At 44.7% G+C, this 17,358-nt stretch overlaps 1 protein-coding gene across 16 annotated transcripts in view; it reads left to right on the top strand.

Annotated features, from left to right (window-relative positions):
• Positions 1–17,358, top strand: part of MBNL1 (muscleblind like splicing regulator 1) — a 179,416-nt gene that overhangs the window by 145,169 nt on the left and 16,889 nt on the right. For 9 of the 16 annotated variants that reach the window (XM_035132493.2, XM_060274468.1, XM_035132484.2 and 6 more), the window contains 5 exons: positions 1,648–1,755; positions 6,537–6,737; positions 12,169–12,426; positions 14,324–14,377; positions 15,361–15,514. In XM_035132493.2, coding sequence (XP_034988384.1) covers positions 1,648–1,755; positions 6,537–6,737; positions 12,169–12,426; positions 14,324–14,377; positions 15,361–15,514 — 775 coding nt within the window. The remainder of the gene's footprint in view (positions 1–1,647; positions 1,756–6,536; positions 6,738–12,168; positions 12,427–14,323; positions 14,378–15,360; positions 15,515–17,358) is intronic. The other 7 variants (XM_060274465.1, XM_060274466.1, XM_035132490.2 and 4 more) reach the window with 3 other exon arrangements.

The following is a 17,358-nucleotide window of genomic DNA, read 5'->3' as shown; positions in this document are numbered from 1 at the left end:
ATATTAAAAACACAATACAGCATTAAACATTAAAAACTTCCCTATACAGGGCTGCCTTCATATGTCTTTTAAAAGCAAGTAGGCTTTAGTTGGGTCACCTGTAGTCTGCCTGACCCCTGCTTGGGCCATTTCTCTAGGGCCCATACATCTAACATTCTGCCATTCCCCACTTTGATTTAAGATAAAGAACTCACGATCACAGTGCACATGGAGAGAGTCCTCCTTTGAAAGCACTCCCACATGCAAACTTCCCTCCATATGGAAAGAAAGCCCCATCAATGTAAGTTTCTTCTAGACTTTGCAGGCATGCAAGCTTTCTACATGGAAGGAAATATTGAAGTTGAGGTGCCTTCAAATAAGTGGTCCTAGCATGTGCATTCAAGATGGTGCAGAGTCCTGTATTGCATGAGTTTCTTCATTTATTTAGCATTTACTTATGTATTAAGGACTTGGTCCCTGCTCATTTGAGTTACCTCTGGGTTACTCTCAGCTTCCTAAGGTGGCAGCCAATGAATCTGAGATCGGCTGGGGTGTAAACTGAGAAGGACCACATCTTCGCGCCCTAAAGTCCAACAGCACTGAAGATAGCTTTAGAAAGTTGAAAAGGTCATGTTCTAAACCTGAATCACGTAGGCAGTGATGCATTCCAACATGACTCATTGTGGAATGGGTGGGGCTGTTCTTTCCTACTATAATAAAATCCAAGTTTTTCACCTCCTGCAAAACAACTCAAGAGTATATCCTTACTACGAGGAGCAGCTGCAATAACATTGGTGCTTATAGTCTTCATACTAAGCTGAAATGGCACATAGTAGCACATGGAGCACTGATTGTTCGCATGCATTGAGGGCAAAGCTACATGCAATAATTTAAAGCGCATATCCTTTAACTATCAGTTGGGCAGATGGCAAACAGTACTGGGGCCATCATATGCAGAGGAAAAGATATGATGTGGACCTCTACTGCCCTGGTCCTCCCACCTACCTTCTGAAACTGGGATTAGCCCCAGGAAGCAAGCAGCTGTTGGTTGGTTTCTTTCCTGCGCCTTGTAGCATCTTGAATGCACCTTGCACGCGTTGGACCCAATACTGCTTCCCCCCAGCTAAGATTTAAAGAATTAAAAACCATGCACATTAAATGTTGATGGTGGCACATGTGGTTTGGCCCTGAATTGATTTTTATAGGATCTTGGTAGCTAATAAGGCAGATCGAACAGATAAGTTCAAAGTTCAGATGTACATGGAGATGAAGCTTTGGGAAAGAAGGCCGGCCAATAAGGGCCACATATTCTCATATTGAAATATTTCTGCTACAGCCACTTAAAGCTTGCCAGCACATCAGGAACAGCTTTTCCAGTGGGATAGAGCCATAACCCCAGTTTCCCAGCAGCCATTTCACTGCTACTTAACTGGGAGGGAAGAGGTGGCAATGAGCTCTGAAAAGACCTAGCTTGCAAACATATTGATTCAAATAGGCGCCAGCTACTTAGTTTACAAGTTCCTTACATCACCACCCCACTTCCCCCCAAAACAACAACAACAACAACTTTTTAAAATCTCCCAATTTTGCTATAAACCCTTAGAGGAAATCTTCCTTTGTTTACGCAAGTTATCATTATTGTCCATTTTTCTACTTCCTGTACTTTAGAGAGCCCTAGACCAATGGTCTTCAGCTGATGGGTCGGGACCCACTACCGGGTCGCAGACTGATCTAAGATGGGTCGCAACAGAAGCGCTACCACAATACAAATATATGGTAACAAATTTTTTTAAAAAGTGTCCCCAAATGTATGTTTCGGTTACAGGTGTGTCCCAGATCTGGGAACAGAAGTCACTATTACCCTAGAGGTTTGTGTGCAGTTTGTTATCCTGAGATAGTGTTCAAGATCGGGCTGACTATCCTGTAGGATGAATGTCTCCATTTCACAAGATCTTTAAACGACAGGAATTTGCAGCTTGCGAGTTTAGTGACTGCCCCCTTACCCTAACTCTCATACTGTGATGACTCCTAGGCCTTCTGCTTTGTTTACTATGGATCCAGGGGCAGCAGGAAATGTCTAATAAGGCTGCAGTCCTATACACACCTGGGAATAAGACCCACTGAACTCTATGGAGATTACTTCTGAGCATGCATGTATCGTAGAGTTAGGGAACCTCGGGCCTAGGGGCCAAATGTGACCCTCCAAGCTTCTCTCTGGTCCTTGGGACTCTTCCCAGGTCACACACCCTTCTCAGTTTCATCACTGGCTGGCCCTGCCTTGTATCCCACCCCCTTGACTGTCTCCCCCGGACTGGAATGTGTCCTTGGAACTTTGACCATTCTTCTTTTTTTCTCTGAATGGAGGGTACAATGGGATGTGTTGAAGCTACCATCCAAAGGTAAACTTTCCATTGATCGCTTGACCCACTTATGCCTCCATCCCATCCAACACCCAGAAGGTTGCCCAGAAGGAAATGAAGCCCCCAGACTGAAAAGGGTCCCCCACCTCTGAGCTATAGCATTGCACTGGCTGCTACCATAGACCATTGCCGGGCTGAGTTGGGGAATTCTCCTGCAGTGCCCGACTCGCAGGAGTGTGCTTCTAACCCGAGAATCCTGGGCCAAGAATATTGGGAATGGTGGCTTAAGTAAAGAAGCATAAAACATGTACACTACTCTGGACCCAGGAAGAGAATGTTTAGGCATTGTGTCTCCTCCACCAGCACATCTCTTCTAGAAAGGGAGGACTTTCTGGTTTTGCTACGACCAAGGTATCAATTTTTCAAATAAAATAAAATAAAATATCCTTTTTACTGGAGCAGCATCCATGCAAAATGAAGCAAGATGACATTGCATTATCACCAGGGAGTCGGAAGGACATGAATTTTAACTAGCAATTTGGCCACTAAGCACACAGTGACTCAGCGGACATTGGAACCGGAATGAATGAGTTCCTATTTCTTCGCTGCGTTTCTTGCAGCACGCTAACTTTCTTGATCGTGCCCTATCCATCTGACTGTGTACCGTAGGGAAATGTTTAGATTATTATTAAATATTCCTCAGTGCAGAGAAAGAGAAGTGATGTCAATATGGGCAGTAAGTGTTTTCTTTCATATGCTGCATTACTGGAAATGCTGGCTTTTCAGCTTATGCAAACAACTTGAATTCCCCTTTTTGTTCACACACACACACACTTTTTTTCTCTCTCTCTCCATCAAACTTGAGTTCATTTTTAGGGTGTAATTTTTTACAGTGCTATGCTGTGCTAGTACAAGCCTTTCTTTCTTGGATCTGCTGGTACGGGCAGCCAAACTTTGGAAAACCTAAGATCCTGGTGCCGCAGCTCATGGAACAAGCACCAGTGCTTCCCAGTTTCTAACTGGGAAGATTTACAAAAGCTTTGGCTGGAAATAGAGAAGGCATGTTTTGACAGCACATCTGGTTACTGGTTTTGCAAGGCGTTTGCTTCCCTTCAGCTGTCGCCCCGGGCTAGTCAGGCTGTTGAGCTGCTGTCCTGGGCCATTGGAAACTTCCATTTTTACCTGCAAGTCCTGCTTGAACTTTTTTATTTGATTACTAAACCTTAAATCAAATGCTTCCAAATCTCACTTTGCCTATTAGTCCATTTGAAGCTTCACTGACAGCCAGAGATGGAGGGCTGGGGAGAGTCGGTGTAGCTGTCAAGGAATGCTTCTTTGTTTATTCTTGAGCAGTAGCTTTTGGTGGGTGCTAAGGATGTAGCCAAGTCTAGGAGCATGTTTCTTCTTCTTCCTCCTCCTCCTCCTCCTCTAAGGCTTATTCAGCGGACTACACATTGTGGTTGGGCTTGGGTAGCCAACAGTATTTTCTACATGTGTCCCTCAGCCTTATTGCATGCATGCAGCCCCGGCTCCTCCCATTAATTCCCACGCCTTTTGTCCTCACTGCAGGGAGAACGGCAGGTACACATGGGAGGACAGAGGCTCAATCCCAGAAGGTAGTGCCCACTCAGTCAGTTAATAGGAAGCCAGGGAGTGTGGCAGAAATAGCGACTCAGCAGCAGAGACCGGTCTAGGTAGCCTAGATTGCTGGCTTACAATAGAGGAGAAACCGGTAGGGTTTCTTTCTCCTTTAAGAGCAAAATATTGCAATTTCTTATGGGTGGGTGCTGCTTCCCAAATTTAAATCTGTGGACGTCCTATCGATAGCAGTTAAGCACAGCTGTTGATTCTTGAATGTATTGGCTGTGACCCAGTGAGCTAGCAGCTTAGCTGATCAGTCTATTCCTTGCCCTTAAGGCACCTCTTAAAATTTCCCAGCGCTGGTTGCCGTTCCTCCTGCGCTCCCTGGATGTGGCAATGCGAACAGGGCTCGTATAACATTCCACTGAGGGGAGTAGGAAGAACTTGAGGCAGCGAGGCTGTTGTATTTCGTAGGGAGAATAATGTTGAACATTAAGGAGACATGCTGGGTCAGGGGGTGGGGGTTTGTCACAGAACAGCAGCTTTGTTCACATTCTACCTCTCCATATATCCCAGGAAGAGAAAACCTTACAAATGGTGTTGCGCCAGAAGCTGCCATAAACCCTGGCCATTGGCTCTGCTGGCAGGGACTGAGCTAGCCTACCCATTCCTGACTTAGCCTTTGTTCACACCACTGCTTTGCCATCCTTCACATTAAGCTCCCTCCTCCATACCTGTCCCACGTACTTCTCCTAAGCCTCGGTCTGATTATCATCAAGCACTAGAAAACGCTACACTTTTGATGGGATGGGAATAGTTCCCTTTCAGCCCTAAATAGTGGGCAGTGTCGATTACCCAAGGAGAAGATGGCATATTCAGGAAGGAACTACTTGAGAGCAGCATGATGTTAAGGGGCCATAGCAAAGGATGAAGCGCATGCATGTAGAAGGTCTCAGGTTCAATTTGCAGCATCTCCAATTAATAAGGAGCAGAGCTGGGAAAGATCTCACTCCCTCTCTGCCTTTGAGAGCTATTGCCAATCAGAATAGACAGCAATGGCCCAGACCAGTAGTGGAAAATGTCCAGCCTGTGGACCTAACTAAACACACATGGCTCTACTTGGCCTCACAAGGCCATTTTCTTATTTTTTTAAAAAATGCCCACATGCCCCACTCCTGTCATATATTTGATATCTCTATATGAAACTGCTGGGAGGTGGTATTTGGAGTGTGGTGCCATCGATATGCAGATGACATGTGAATCAGGAGGGAGTGTTCAAGAGCTGGACCAGTATCTGGAGAGAGTGATGGGCTGGATGGAGGCCAACAAACTCAGTTTGAATTCTGATAAAATGGAGGCCCTGTGGCTAGGCACTTCCTGGGTCCAGGAGTTGAGGAAACAACCTCTTTCTGAATGGGATAGCATTTTCCCTGAAGGAGCGAGCGTGTTGCTCGTGAATACTAATTCTAAGCTGTTCCCTGGAGGAGAGGAGGGATTATGCCCTGTTCTTGTTTGTCAGCTATACACTCCCTGCTCCCCAGTGTAACTCCTTCCTGAGATATGGTTGCCCCACATTGGCCAGCATTTAGGCACCAACTTAAAATGTTAGCTGCTCGTTTTAACAGATAAGGTTTTTGTTGCCTACCCTTTTGGCGCTGAAAAGGTTATTGTTCCGTTGATAAATTTTAATTACCTTTATGATAATTGTATTGTGTTTAAATATCACTGCTTTGGGCTCCAGCAGGAGGAAGAGGGGTGCATTAATAGAGTAATAAATAAATTAGAGTATGGGACAAGGTCTTGTCTGCACTGCAACTTTCTTCACAGTTTTTTTTTTTTTGTTTGGTCTTATGGATCATAGTGGGGGTAGGACCCCCTTAAAAAGAGGGGGCGGGCGGGCTGTGATGTGATATGTTGCCACTGTGAGTATTCCTGTAACACTCACTTTGTCTGCCATTGTTCCCATCACCACCAAAACTCCACTGGGAAGTGGTAGATGAGGGCTCTTGTGTGCCACAGGTGGGTGCCATTAAGTGGTGAGAATGTGGCCTAGCGGCAGTGCTCATTCCATTCCCGGCCTCTTCCCGATTTTAACCAAAGTCATGGCTAAAAACAGTGGCTTAAAAGACCAGGCCCAAATCCAGCGCCTCCGGTCGGTGCAGTGCAAATTTCTCCCAACGCAGCACCTGTGCCATGGCCGTTGGCGCTCAATGCCTATCCTGCACACATCTCCCAGCACTTCCACTCACTGGAGGCTCCAGGTCTCATGACCATGGACTGGTTTGTCCTTTGTCCACCACCCAAAATAGCCGAAGAGCCAGCCAGAATGGGGGTGGAGTCTCTGTAGGGGAAGGGGAGATTCAGCAAAAATAGCCCCCCGCCTACTTCCGTGAGGGGGATCAACACTGGATCGAAAGCCTTCCACGAGCAGAAGCAGCTTTTCTCTTCATGGAGGCGACGGCTCCAATGTGTGCAAGTCACTCTGAATATAATGATAAAGAACGCAGGCTCGCTGTCTCAAATATGGTTTTGTATGTATAGTGTTATTGATGTGGTGGTCTGACTAATATTTACTTCTTTTTTCTCCTCTTCCCCCACCCCCCACCCCCACTCCAGCCAATGTTTTCAGTTGCACCAAGCTTAGCCACCAATGCTTCAACAGCCTTTAACCCCTACTTGGGGCCTGTCTCTCCTGGTTTGGTCCCAGCAGAGATTCTGCCGTCAGGGCCAATGCTGGTTGCGGGGAATCCTGGCATGCCAGTTCCTGCTGCTGCTGCAGCAGCCGCACAAAAGCTAATGAGGACAGACAGACTGGAGGTAGGAAACGACACGCTACGATTTCCCTTTGCAAAGCTTCCGACCACCCAGATCGGCATTGTTTAGTCTTGAAGTGGTAACACGCCTTGCACGAGAAAGGCATCGCTCTGTGACCCTGGGGGACATCCTTTGCAAAGACGGTGATGTAATAATGTAGCCCTGTGTCTGCATAACTTGGGGAATTGCAAACGATATTATGAGCTTGTTTTGCAGCCTGCTGCTGTTCTGTTTGGCTGGTGGGTTTGGGGAAGTACTTCTGCAGGAGCAGACACCAACTACCCCTTCTTAATCTTTGGCAATTGACAAAATAAGTAATGCTTTTTCAAACAATGATGATCCAGAATTGAAAATTTAGCACTTTGGGGGAGGGGGGGTTGTTATCAAGCTCTCCAAACGTTTTAGGGTGCAAATCACTTTATACTCCTTCCCTCAAATATTTTCACCATGTCACTGTTGTTGACCCTCAGTACCCCATCTGTAAAATGGGAATATTTGTCAGGAGTTCATGGCTGACAAGGGTGGAATATAACCCCTCCTTAAGTCCCATACACTGCAGTCTAGAGGAAGTAAAAGTTTCTGAGCATCAATAGTATTGCCATCATATCAGGATGGCAGCTTATTTTCCACAGACTTTCTCATTTCCATTCTACGCCTGTTGCCAGAATCTTGTTTGAGGTCTCATATTTTTTATTTATCAGGTTTTGCTACATCCCTAACAAATGTTGTTCTGCTACAGCAGATACTCTCCTTTGCCCTCAACAATTCCTTATCTGAGGGAGCCTGACAGGATTTTTCAGCATCTTCCGACATCAGTGGCGATGTGGGCCCTCGGCCAGCCTTGTGCTGCAGCTTGGTACTGCGCTAAAAAACTGAGTTACAAATGAAGCCTTCTTTGTGCTAGTCTAGGCACTATCTGAATTGCCCTTAAATGGATGCAGGCATAATGCTTAATCATGGTTAGTGCTAACCATGGTCTGTTGGCTTAATCTATCCCAGTGAAATCATCGTTTACATAGCAAACAAAATCATAATGCAGCAAAAAAAATCGCAGTTTATCTTTCTGAGTTATGAACCCTGCCCCATGGTGGGCATATTCACTGTCACATTGCAAGCAGGGTTTGCAAACTGGCTTAAACCATGGTTTTGTCGGTGGAGGTGAAAGGTTACACTCCTCCCTAAAGGTAAAGGGACCCCTGACCATTAGGTCCAGTCGTGACCGACTCTGGGGTTGCGCGCTCATCTCGCATTATTGGCCGAGGGAGCCGGCGTATAGCTTCCAGGTCATGTGGCCAGCATGACAAAGCCGCTTCTGGCAAACCAGAGCAGCACATGGAAACGCCGTTTACCTTCCCGCTGTAGCGGTTCCTGTTTATCTACTTGCATTTTGACGTGCTTTCGAACTGTTAGGTTGGCAGGAGCTGGGACCAAGCAACGGGAGCTCACCCCGTCACAGGGATTCGAACCACCAACCTTCTGATCAGCAAGCCCTAGGGTCAGTGGTTTAACCACAGCGCCACCTGGGTCCACTCCTCCCTAGGCAGTGCAAACCACAGTTTTTCAAAACCACTTCAAACCATGGTTTCAGATCCTGGTTTGTATCCTCTCCTTTACCTGCTGCACAAGCAGTCGACATCCACATTTTATGTAGCCCCAGATGTTTGCTGAAGTTCCCCTTTCTTCCATCTCCCATCAGAGTTCCCATTTGTTTCTTCTTTTCCTCCTGGCTTCTAAAAGTTGATTCTTACATAGCAAGAAAAATTGTACAACGTACATTAAAAAGCCAGAGGGGGAAAACTGATTTTTGCTAAAGTTGCTTGCGTGAAGGAACTTTCAATTTCTCAAAAATTCCCATAAGGAAAATCTCTAAAGTAGCACCTTATTACTTGTGAATTGTGAGGAGAAATTGGCTAGTTGCATGGGGAAATGGGACGTCTGGGTCTTTATCTGTAATCTGTGCTATTTCAGCTATAAAGTCTCCCTGTGCTCTGGGGTAAGATCATTACCTTCTGCTTGCTGCCAAAAGGAGACTGTCAGAATCGCTTTTTAACATACATAAAAATAATAACACTGTGTATGTAGGGAACAGCCTTATCCCCTGTCAGACTCTTTGTCTGTCTCGCTTAGTATGGTCTGTTCTGGCTCACAGCAATTGTCCACCGTCTCAGGTGGAGGCATTTTAAATGGTGATGTCAGAGATTGAACCTGGGGTGTTCTGCGCTCAAGGCATGTGTTTGCATCACTGAACTCCCCTGTGGAATTTGCACAGCCTTTTTAAGACTATTTGGAGCCTGGGCATGGGGGCGGAACCCAGGATCCAGAAAAAAAGGCCTGATTTACATGGCACATACGGGTTTTAAAACACACAGAAAGGGACAAAAAAAATACCACTGGTCTAGAAAGAGATAACAGAGGATGGAGTCGGTACCATCTTCTTCGATGCCCTAAGATGCTTCTTAACACAACAACCTTAATAGGCTTCTATTCTACCTTGCAAGGAAAAGCGTAAAATCCACCGACAGTCTTTCCACTCACGAAAAAGTGGTAAATGCCATTCTTGTAAGGTGGCGTAGTTTCAAACATTCAGTGTTGAACCAGGTCAGTCCAATTGATTTCCGTTTGTGCATATCTCTCCCCTTCCCACACCAGCCCCTGTTTTTTTAAAAAAATAATTAATTAATTAATTAATTAATTGACTTGCTGTTGGCAAGCTGCGCTGATCGGGCACTGAGAGAGCTGAAAGTATGAGCCAGGCCTGTGGAGGGAAAGGTGCGCTGATCAGACTTTGGAGGAAAGAGCTCCAATGAAAGAGAAACCTAGGGGTGGTTTTCTTTTCTTTTTCCGAGGCCAATTAGGCGGCTTTCGATCTGCTGCTGTTTGTTTTGCCGGAGTTCAGAGGGCCTTTTTTCTCTCCAGAGCGGGGCTCCTGTTCTGCTGCGTGTTAAGTGGCGAAGTGGGACTGCGCTGGCTCCGCTGTCATTTTTGCAGCTCCCAAAGACAAAACTGCTGCCAGCCAACCAGCTAAGTGAGGGTTTTTTTTTTTGTCCTTCTAGGGCAAAACGTCTTTGCAGCATCTTTGCCGCTGTTTTTTGCCAGCCCTTTCCAGCCTTTCAAAACTGTTGTTTTGGTTATGAATCAGCGCTGTCTGGTCAACAGTCATAAAACTCTTTCCCCACTATAAATAGGCAGCAGCTCTTATTTTTGGATCGATTGCCCCCTCAGCAACCCCACCCCTGCCCAGTCACATTAACGCTGGGCAGTCTTTGCCCAGTCCACCTTCACAACAGCCTTGTGAGGTGTGTCATTATTGTTCCCATTTCACAGGAGTGAACTGAGTCACAGAATCATAGAGTCTACAGACCTTGTTCTGTTGTTCATAACCTGTGGATAGCATATGTGCAAAGGAGCTTGCCTGGCTGGTCCCACTCCCTAGATGTGCCATCCACACACTCAGAAGTCATGTGATGTAAAAGCTTTGCTGAAGCTAAGTAGGTCAGGGCCACCTGAGAACTCCACATATACCACCTTGAGATCCGTGCAGGAAAAGCAAGGTATGCATTAAATAAAAAGCAGCGTTGGTAAATCCCTTCTGTAGCAGTTGAATGTGACTACCTGGGAAGCATTCCAGGTATAATTATCCTGCTGAATCACAATATCTATAGAATTTAGGTGACTCAGACCTGACTCCTTCCCTACAGACCCTCCCAGGTTTTAAGATCAGCAGAGGAGGCCCTCTTAGTAGTTTATTTACCCTCACAAGCGACATTAAAAGAGGGGAGAGGGCATTCTCAGTGGCAGCCCCAAGATTGGGGAACTCTTCAACTCCCCTTCATTATACAGCTTCCAACGATTGCCAAAGACTTTACCATGGCTTTATAAACATGAGGTGTATATTTTTAGAACCCACCTCTCATTGTTTTAAACCATTTTAAAGATTATGTTTTGATGTTGTAACTCATCCTGAGGCCTTAGGGTGAAGAGCTTTGAATAATAATAATAATAATAATAATAATAATAATAATAATAATAGCAGCAACAACTTAACAACAACCCAAACCTTCCCAACTGGAAGGTCATGTGGATTCTGCAAACCAATCCCCCCCCCCAAAAAAAACCCACCCTAAGAAATATATCTGGTCTTATTGAAGCTTTTCTGGCTTCCTCAGAAGTCCCTGAATGTTACCACCTGAGGAGAAGCCTCCAAAATTTCATGGTGTGAAATTCAGCAGGAACCAAGAGATGTGCAGAACTTCCATGGTCTTCTCAAATTCTTTTGGCTCCCCATGAATTTATTCAGATGTTTCGTGTGACGAGAAACCCCTTAGGTCCCTTTTCACCTTCCACTCCAGCAATAAAAGAGACGGGCATCAGCCATGCTTGCTTTTATCCTAGCCCCAGATACCATTTATCCAAGGCAGATACCATTTGAAGTTAAATGATGACATGCTCCTGCCTGCCTGCTATGTGCCTTGCGGCCAGCCATTGCTCTTTTTGCTTCTAAAATGAAAAGGCTCGAGGTGGGAAAACACACTTTTTAAAGATGTTGTTGCCCCTTGGCTGCTTGACTTTCATCTAGAACGAATTCACAATTCACAGGTTGTTTTAAAAAAAAGTCCCTGGGGTAATTGGGAAAAGGTTTCAGGTGTTCTCATTGCCTTATGTCCTTCTCTCTTAATATTAAGCCTTTCTGCATGCGTGAGTGCAGCCTTAGTGAAAGAAAGCAGCAGCAGCAGCAGCAAAGTGATGTGAGAAACAGAACACACTTTGACAGGGAAGGAGGGAACGTTGACACTGAAAAAGCATTTCATGTGTCTGCGCCCCCTCGTGTGGTAAAATCATGGAATAGCAGTGTTAACATATTTTGCTAATGTATGCTGACAAAGCTTTAGGTGGAACAAAAAAAATGTGTGGTCATGCATTTCAAAGCTAGAACTAAAAGCAGTTGGCTGAATTAGAAATAGTTAACTCTGCTTTTGCATTTAGGAAGGTTATAACCTGCATAAGGCAAATCAGCACGCTAGACTTCTGATTGCAACTAAAGAATCTCACTCAAAAGAAACTGAAATTTTAATAGCTGCATAATGGCCGCAATAAGGGGATTTGTTTTGCAGCATAGAATCGTAGAGTTGGAAGGGACCCCAAGGGCCATCTAGTCCAACCCCCTGCATTGCAGGAATCTCAGCTAAAGCATCCATGACAGATGGCCACCCAACCTCAGAAATGCTTGTTTTTCTGCTCGAACAATATAAGGACTTAAAACGCACAGGATTCAGTTGCTTTTAAAACAGCCACAAGGTGGGACAATGCACAATTGCCAGGGTGCACCTGACGTTTCCTTGCAAAGTGATCTAGGTCGCTTCCCCCAGATCAGGTTCTGTTCTGCGTCGTTTTCTTTGTTGGAGTCACTCAGTTTTGCTTTCGAATCCCTCCACAGGTATGCCGAGAGTACCAGCGTGGCAATTGTAACCGAGGAGAAAACGATTGCCGGTTTGCCCACCCTGCCGACAGTGCAATGATTGATACCAATGACAACACCGTTACCGTCTGCATGGATTACATCAAAGGGAGATGCTCAAGGGAAAAGTGCAAATATTTCCACCCTCCTGCACACCTGCAAGCTAAGATAAAAGCTGCCCAGTACCAGGTCAACCAAGCAGCAGCTGCTCAGGCAGCAGCTACTGCAGCAGCCATGGTGAGTCCAAAGAAAGAAATGATTGCAAAAGCTTTGACATTGTCAGCTGCAGGACAGTATTCATGTATTAACTCTCCTTGCTGAAGATATGATTGTTCAGGTATCCCATTCCTTACGTATTCCAGTAAGCTTCCAAGCATGTGATGCCACTTCTGCTCTTAAGTAGTTTCAGGTTCTCCTCCAAAAAGGAAAAAAAAGGAAATTATCATAGAGTTTTTCCGTGTGTACATGGCTTGTGTATATACGTATGTACCCAAATGTACATAACATTAGCCATGTGCCTGTGAATATACCAAGAGACAGGTATTTAGCGTGATGGTAACGCACATCCATTTATACCTGGCCAGCTATAGCTTTTGATATGCATGTATATGCTTGTCAGGATCAGTCCATATCGGCAGTTTTTCTGCAGCATTTCAGACGTAAGAATTGCACAAGCAGTTGGTGCATTCCTCATCAGATCTCGCGATCTGCCATTTCCTTTTGCTTCATTTCCTGTGCTATGTTCAACAGATAATATGCCTTTATAAAGAGGTACATATTTTTTTTGCCTCACTTCCTGCACAATATGCCCCCTCCTCCCCCCTCCTCCATCTTCTTCATTGGAGTTTTTTATTTCTGTTTCCCTGATGACCTATCTGCACGACCCTCCCTGTGCATCTTATTTGCCTTGTAAATGCTGTCTGCTAATTCCTTCCTGAATATAACGGGTCATAACTGGCTATTTCACGATTCCAGAACACAACTATTTCACAAACCCTCTCCAACTTTTTTTGCTGGGTGGGGTGGGGGAAAACAAATCTATTAGGAGCTGTTGTGGGTCCTCTGTTGCAGGGGCACAAATACAACATTTCACATGAAGAACAAACCCTCACAAAGCCTGAGTTTCAGATGGATGGCACACAAATAATAGTCTTGGTAGCAGAGAAGGAACACCCAGAGTTCTGCTCGTTTGGACACACCCTGAGAAATATATTCCAGTTATTGCTTGTCTAAAACGTACACATCACTGAACTGATATGCATTAAATATCTCAGGTTTGGGCCTTCTTTCCATGTCTGAGGTTTCACAGTAACTTTAAAATATATTATTTAATTGACGAGGGGGTGGCAATAGGATCTGGAACTACTTAGGAGCAGGCACACCCAACAACGAGACTGTTAACTTGAATTGAGGGGCCTGAAATCATTTATTATTACTATTATTATTACTGTGTTTCTCTTAAACATAACTATGGTGTAATGAATAATTGCACAACTGGGAAATTAAGCGTGACATGGAGTAGCAAAAAACTGCAGCATAACTGGGGCGGGAAGCAGAAATAGTCGGTGCGCGCACTGCTTAAAAATGTGTTGGCGGGGTTGTCAAGCCAAAATAGCTATTTTAATGGGCCCCTTCTCCGTTCTTTGCTTAGCTGTTAGTGTCGCCCTATATATTTTTCTACATAGCTACATGATTTGACCATTAAAATACTACTTCATGTGAAACGTTGTTGTGTGATCTTCATAGCACACTGCCGGACTACAGGAGAGAGGCCTCCCCCCCCCCCTGTGTTTATGGATACTTGAGCAAAAATACAGAAGGCAGACTCTCTTTCTCACTCTCTTCTCCTTCCTTCACCCCTTTTCTCCCCCTGTTATAGAGTACCTTGTTTGTAATTAACTACATTAGAGGTGTATCCTCACAATAACAGCTCAGTAGTGCCTTTATTGTGCATGCTTAGTCTTGTTATTCGTTGTATATGGCATTCCGATGATTTGTTTTTTATTTGTTTTTTTTCTCACCTACCCAAAAATGCACTGCTGCCCCCATGATGCACCTCTGCTTGCTGTTTATGTTAATGCGCTTGAAACCCCACTGGCCATTGCCATCATGTGCTCGCTGCCTGCTAATTAAGACTCAGTCGGCTGTCAAATCACTGAAGCGACCCCTCGAGGCAACCTTTGACCTGGTACTATGACCTTTCACCTTTTAGCTTGGCATGTAGCTTTACTGTAGATGCGTTTTTAAAAAAATTAAATTCTATTAGTAAATATTCCTTATTTCCTGTTATTAAAGTAACTGAAGCTCAAAGGGGGGAAAGAACTGAGTGTGGTTTCCTGATCCCATACATGGGGAAATTAATCCGTTTATTCTTTCAGCCCATGTCCCCTAGGATGTAGGAACCCCACATTCAGTTGAACTACCTTGTAGCAGTTTCTAAAGGGAGTAAGATGGGATTTTTAAATATATATATATAAAGAAATGTATATAATATATATGAGATATATATATATTCGCATCGGTTTGGTTGGCATGGCTTAACAGTATTCTTAAAGTAGATTTAACATTTGTAATGCAATGTTAAAAAATGAAGAAGGAAGTACCAGCATGGAATGGTACATTTTTATTTTTATTTTTGCATGAGTAGTAGAGACTTTTGGGGTTTGCGGGAGTAAGCTTCTAATATTATATTAACCTGTTTCATTCACTCTGTTAAGATTTCTCTTTAACATGGCTTTTACTTGTCAATTCTCATGGAGCTAGCAGTGCAGCTTTCTTTATTTACACCCCACCCCACCCCGACCCCCGGTATTGCTGCCTTCTTCCTAGAAACCTGAAGCTTTATATTGTGGAAATATGCTAGTGTATAGATCTCGAGCACTGTCACTACACAATGCCATATTTTGGAGGGCAAATATTCCTTACTTTAAATCTTCAGCCTTGCCCTTTCCTTGAATAGTAAAGTCCGCTCCGCTGCTTGCTTGCTCAAGGATATATATATATATTAAAAAGATGGTGCCTGTTGGTTGTTCCTCCTACTGATTTTTCTGTTTCTTTTCTCTCTTTTTCTCTCTCCCTGCTCCATCCCCACCTTCCTTTTTATTTTCTTCATTATTATTACTATTATTATTTTTTAAAAAACTGGGCTATCTTATACTCATCCTCCATTAGGGAATTCCTCAAGCTGTACTTCCCCCATTACCAAAGAGGCCTGCGCTTGAAAAAACCAATGGTGCCACCGCTGTCTTTAATACTGGTATCTTCCAATACCAGCAGGCTCTTGCAAACATGCAGTTGCAACAGCATACAGCCTTCCTTCCACCAGGTAAGTGACGCAGCTTCCCTCTTGCCCGCGCGGGAGCCAGGCACAAGCCAAGGTCACAGGAGGACTTTCCCATATCTTAGCAGACCTCGGAGGCTAAGGATTAGTCGCTAGCTAGAGAGCCAAGGGAAAGAGATTCCCCGCAGGGTTGGCCCTTTGTGAGTAGGGAAGGAAGACAGTCTTGCTGCTAAACTGCAGATTCTGCATATGTTTGTCTTGAAAGCAAGGTGTCTGGGTGCTTTCTGGCCTAATGTGACAATCTGCATCTTCAAAGTGTGTGATCTTACGTTTCAAAAACAGCATTTGAAGTCTTTCCCCTTGTGCCTCTTTTGCCTAATCCTCCATTTCACCTCTCTTCAGCTGTTTGGTATGGTTCTTTTTTTATATATATAAAAAATTGCTGTAAGACCCCTTTGCTCTAGACAGCGTAACAAATCATTCCTGTATGTCATAACCGCTTTCTAAGGCCTGTTATGGAAGAAAAGACCCATTAACCTTTTAATTGTTTATCGGGGGTGGGGTGGGGACACAAACCTTCTGAAGCTTTGCCGTTGATTTTATTATGAGCGAGACCAACTATTATTATTGCCCATTTCTATACCGCTTGATCTTTTTAAGGGGAAAAAAACTCAAAGCGGCTTACAGCACATTGAAACGTCAAATAAAACAATCCAGAACAAAACATTTGCTGAAGGAAGTCAAATTCAGAATGTAAATCCCACCACCACTTAGTCTGAAAGAAGACCCACTTGGGTGCTTTTGTGCTCCTGGAATTTATGTCCCGAGATCCCCAAGTCGGAACTAAGCTGGAGGGTCCATTCGGAAGATGCCTGCCAGAAGGATCAGTGGCAGAATTTGGGTTGCTTTGTCCAGGCTACTGTATCATATACAGCAAGATACGAATTTCCCTTAATCCACTCGCCCAGCCACCTCACCTAACAGGAAAGGAAGGTTGAGACAGAACCTGAGAAAGAATGCTCAAGCGTGGCCAGTGTCACAGATATCACTTGTGACACAGCCAATGGATTTGTGGCGTACCTTGGCAAGAGCAGGGGGCCCCATTGTGCTGGCTGTTAATAGAGACGCTGCCACCTGCTTTCCAGTCCATCCCCCCCCCCAAAGGAGGGTGGCACTCTTAACATGCCATGGACTTGACTTCCACGCTTATTTAAAGCCCACTTTAAGGAGCAGCATGGCTACAAAGAAACTGCGAAGTTGACCATAACATCCCACTTAAGGGTTCTTTGCCTCCTCGCACGCCTACACGCCAAGGAACATAGCTGTCAAGTTTTCCCTTTTCTCGCGAGGAAGCCTATTCAGCATAAGGGAATTTCCCTTTTAAAAAGGGAGAACTTGACAGCTATGCCAAGGAATAACCAAAGTTATTCCAGGGTTCTAAGTCACACAGGGTTCTAAGTTCCAGGGATCCAGGGGCTACACAGGTAGTAAAGGCTTGCCACTGCAGATGTTTTATCCCTAAACACACGAGAGGATAGGAGGGGACCCCAGGAGCAGGACTAAACACATGGCTCCATAGCCCCTTTGTATTTTGTGTTGCCCCTTCACGCAAGTAACACGTGAGAAGGAGCTAAGAAGATGTTCCCAGGGCCGCCATTGACTTCATGTAAAAAGTCGCACAAGAGCAGGTGCTTTGGGCAAAACGCTGCACATAAAACTGATGATTATGTGTTTAGGTGAGGATGGCAAAGTCATACGTGATCTCTTTTAAAAGGTACTGAGTCCTTGCTAGACCCATTTCTGCTCCACCTAAAATCAATGGCAAAAACTCGCTTAGGTTTCCATAGTGATTCCCAGTGCTTCAGCAGGAGTGAAACAGTAATATTAGC

This window comes from Zootoca vivipara, chromosome 5 (genome assembly GCF_963506605.1).
Source record: "Zootoca vivipara chromosome 5, rZooViv1.1, whole genome shotgun sequence".
Taxonomy (NCBI): domain Eukaryota; kingdom Metazoa; phylum Chordata; class Lepidosauria; order Squamata; family Lacertidae; genus Zootoca; species Zootoca vivipara.
This window is presented reverse-complemented; position numbering and strand designations above follow the sequence as displayed.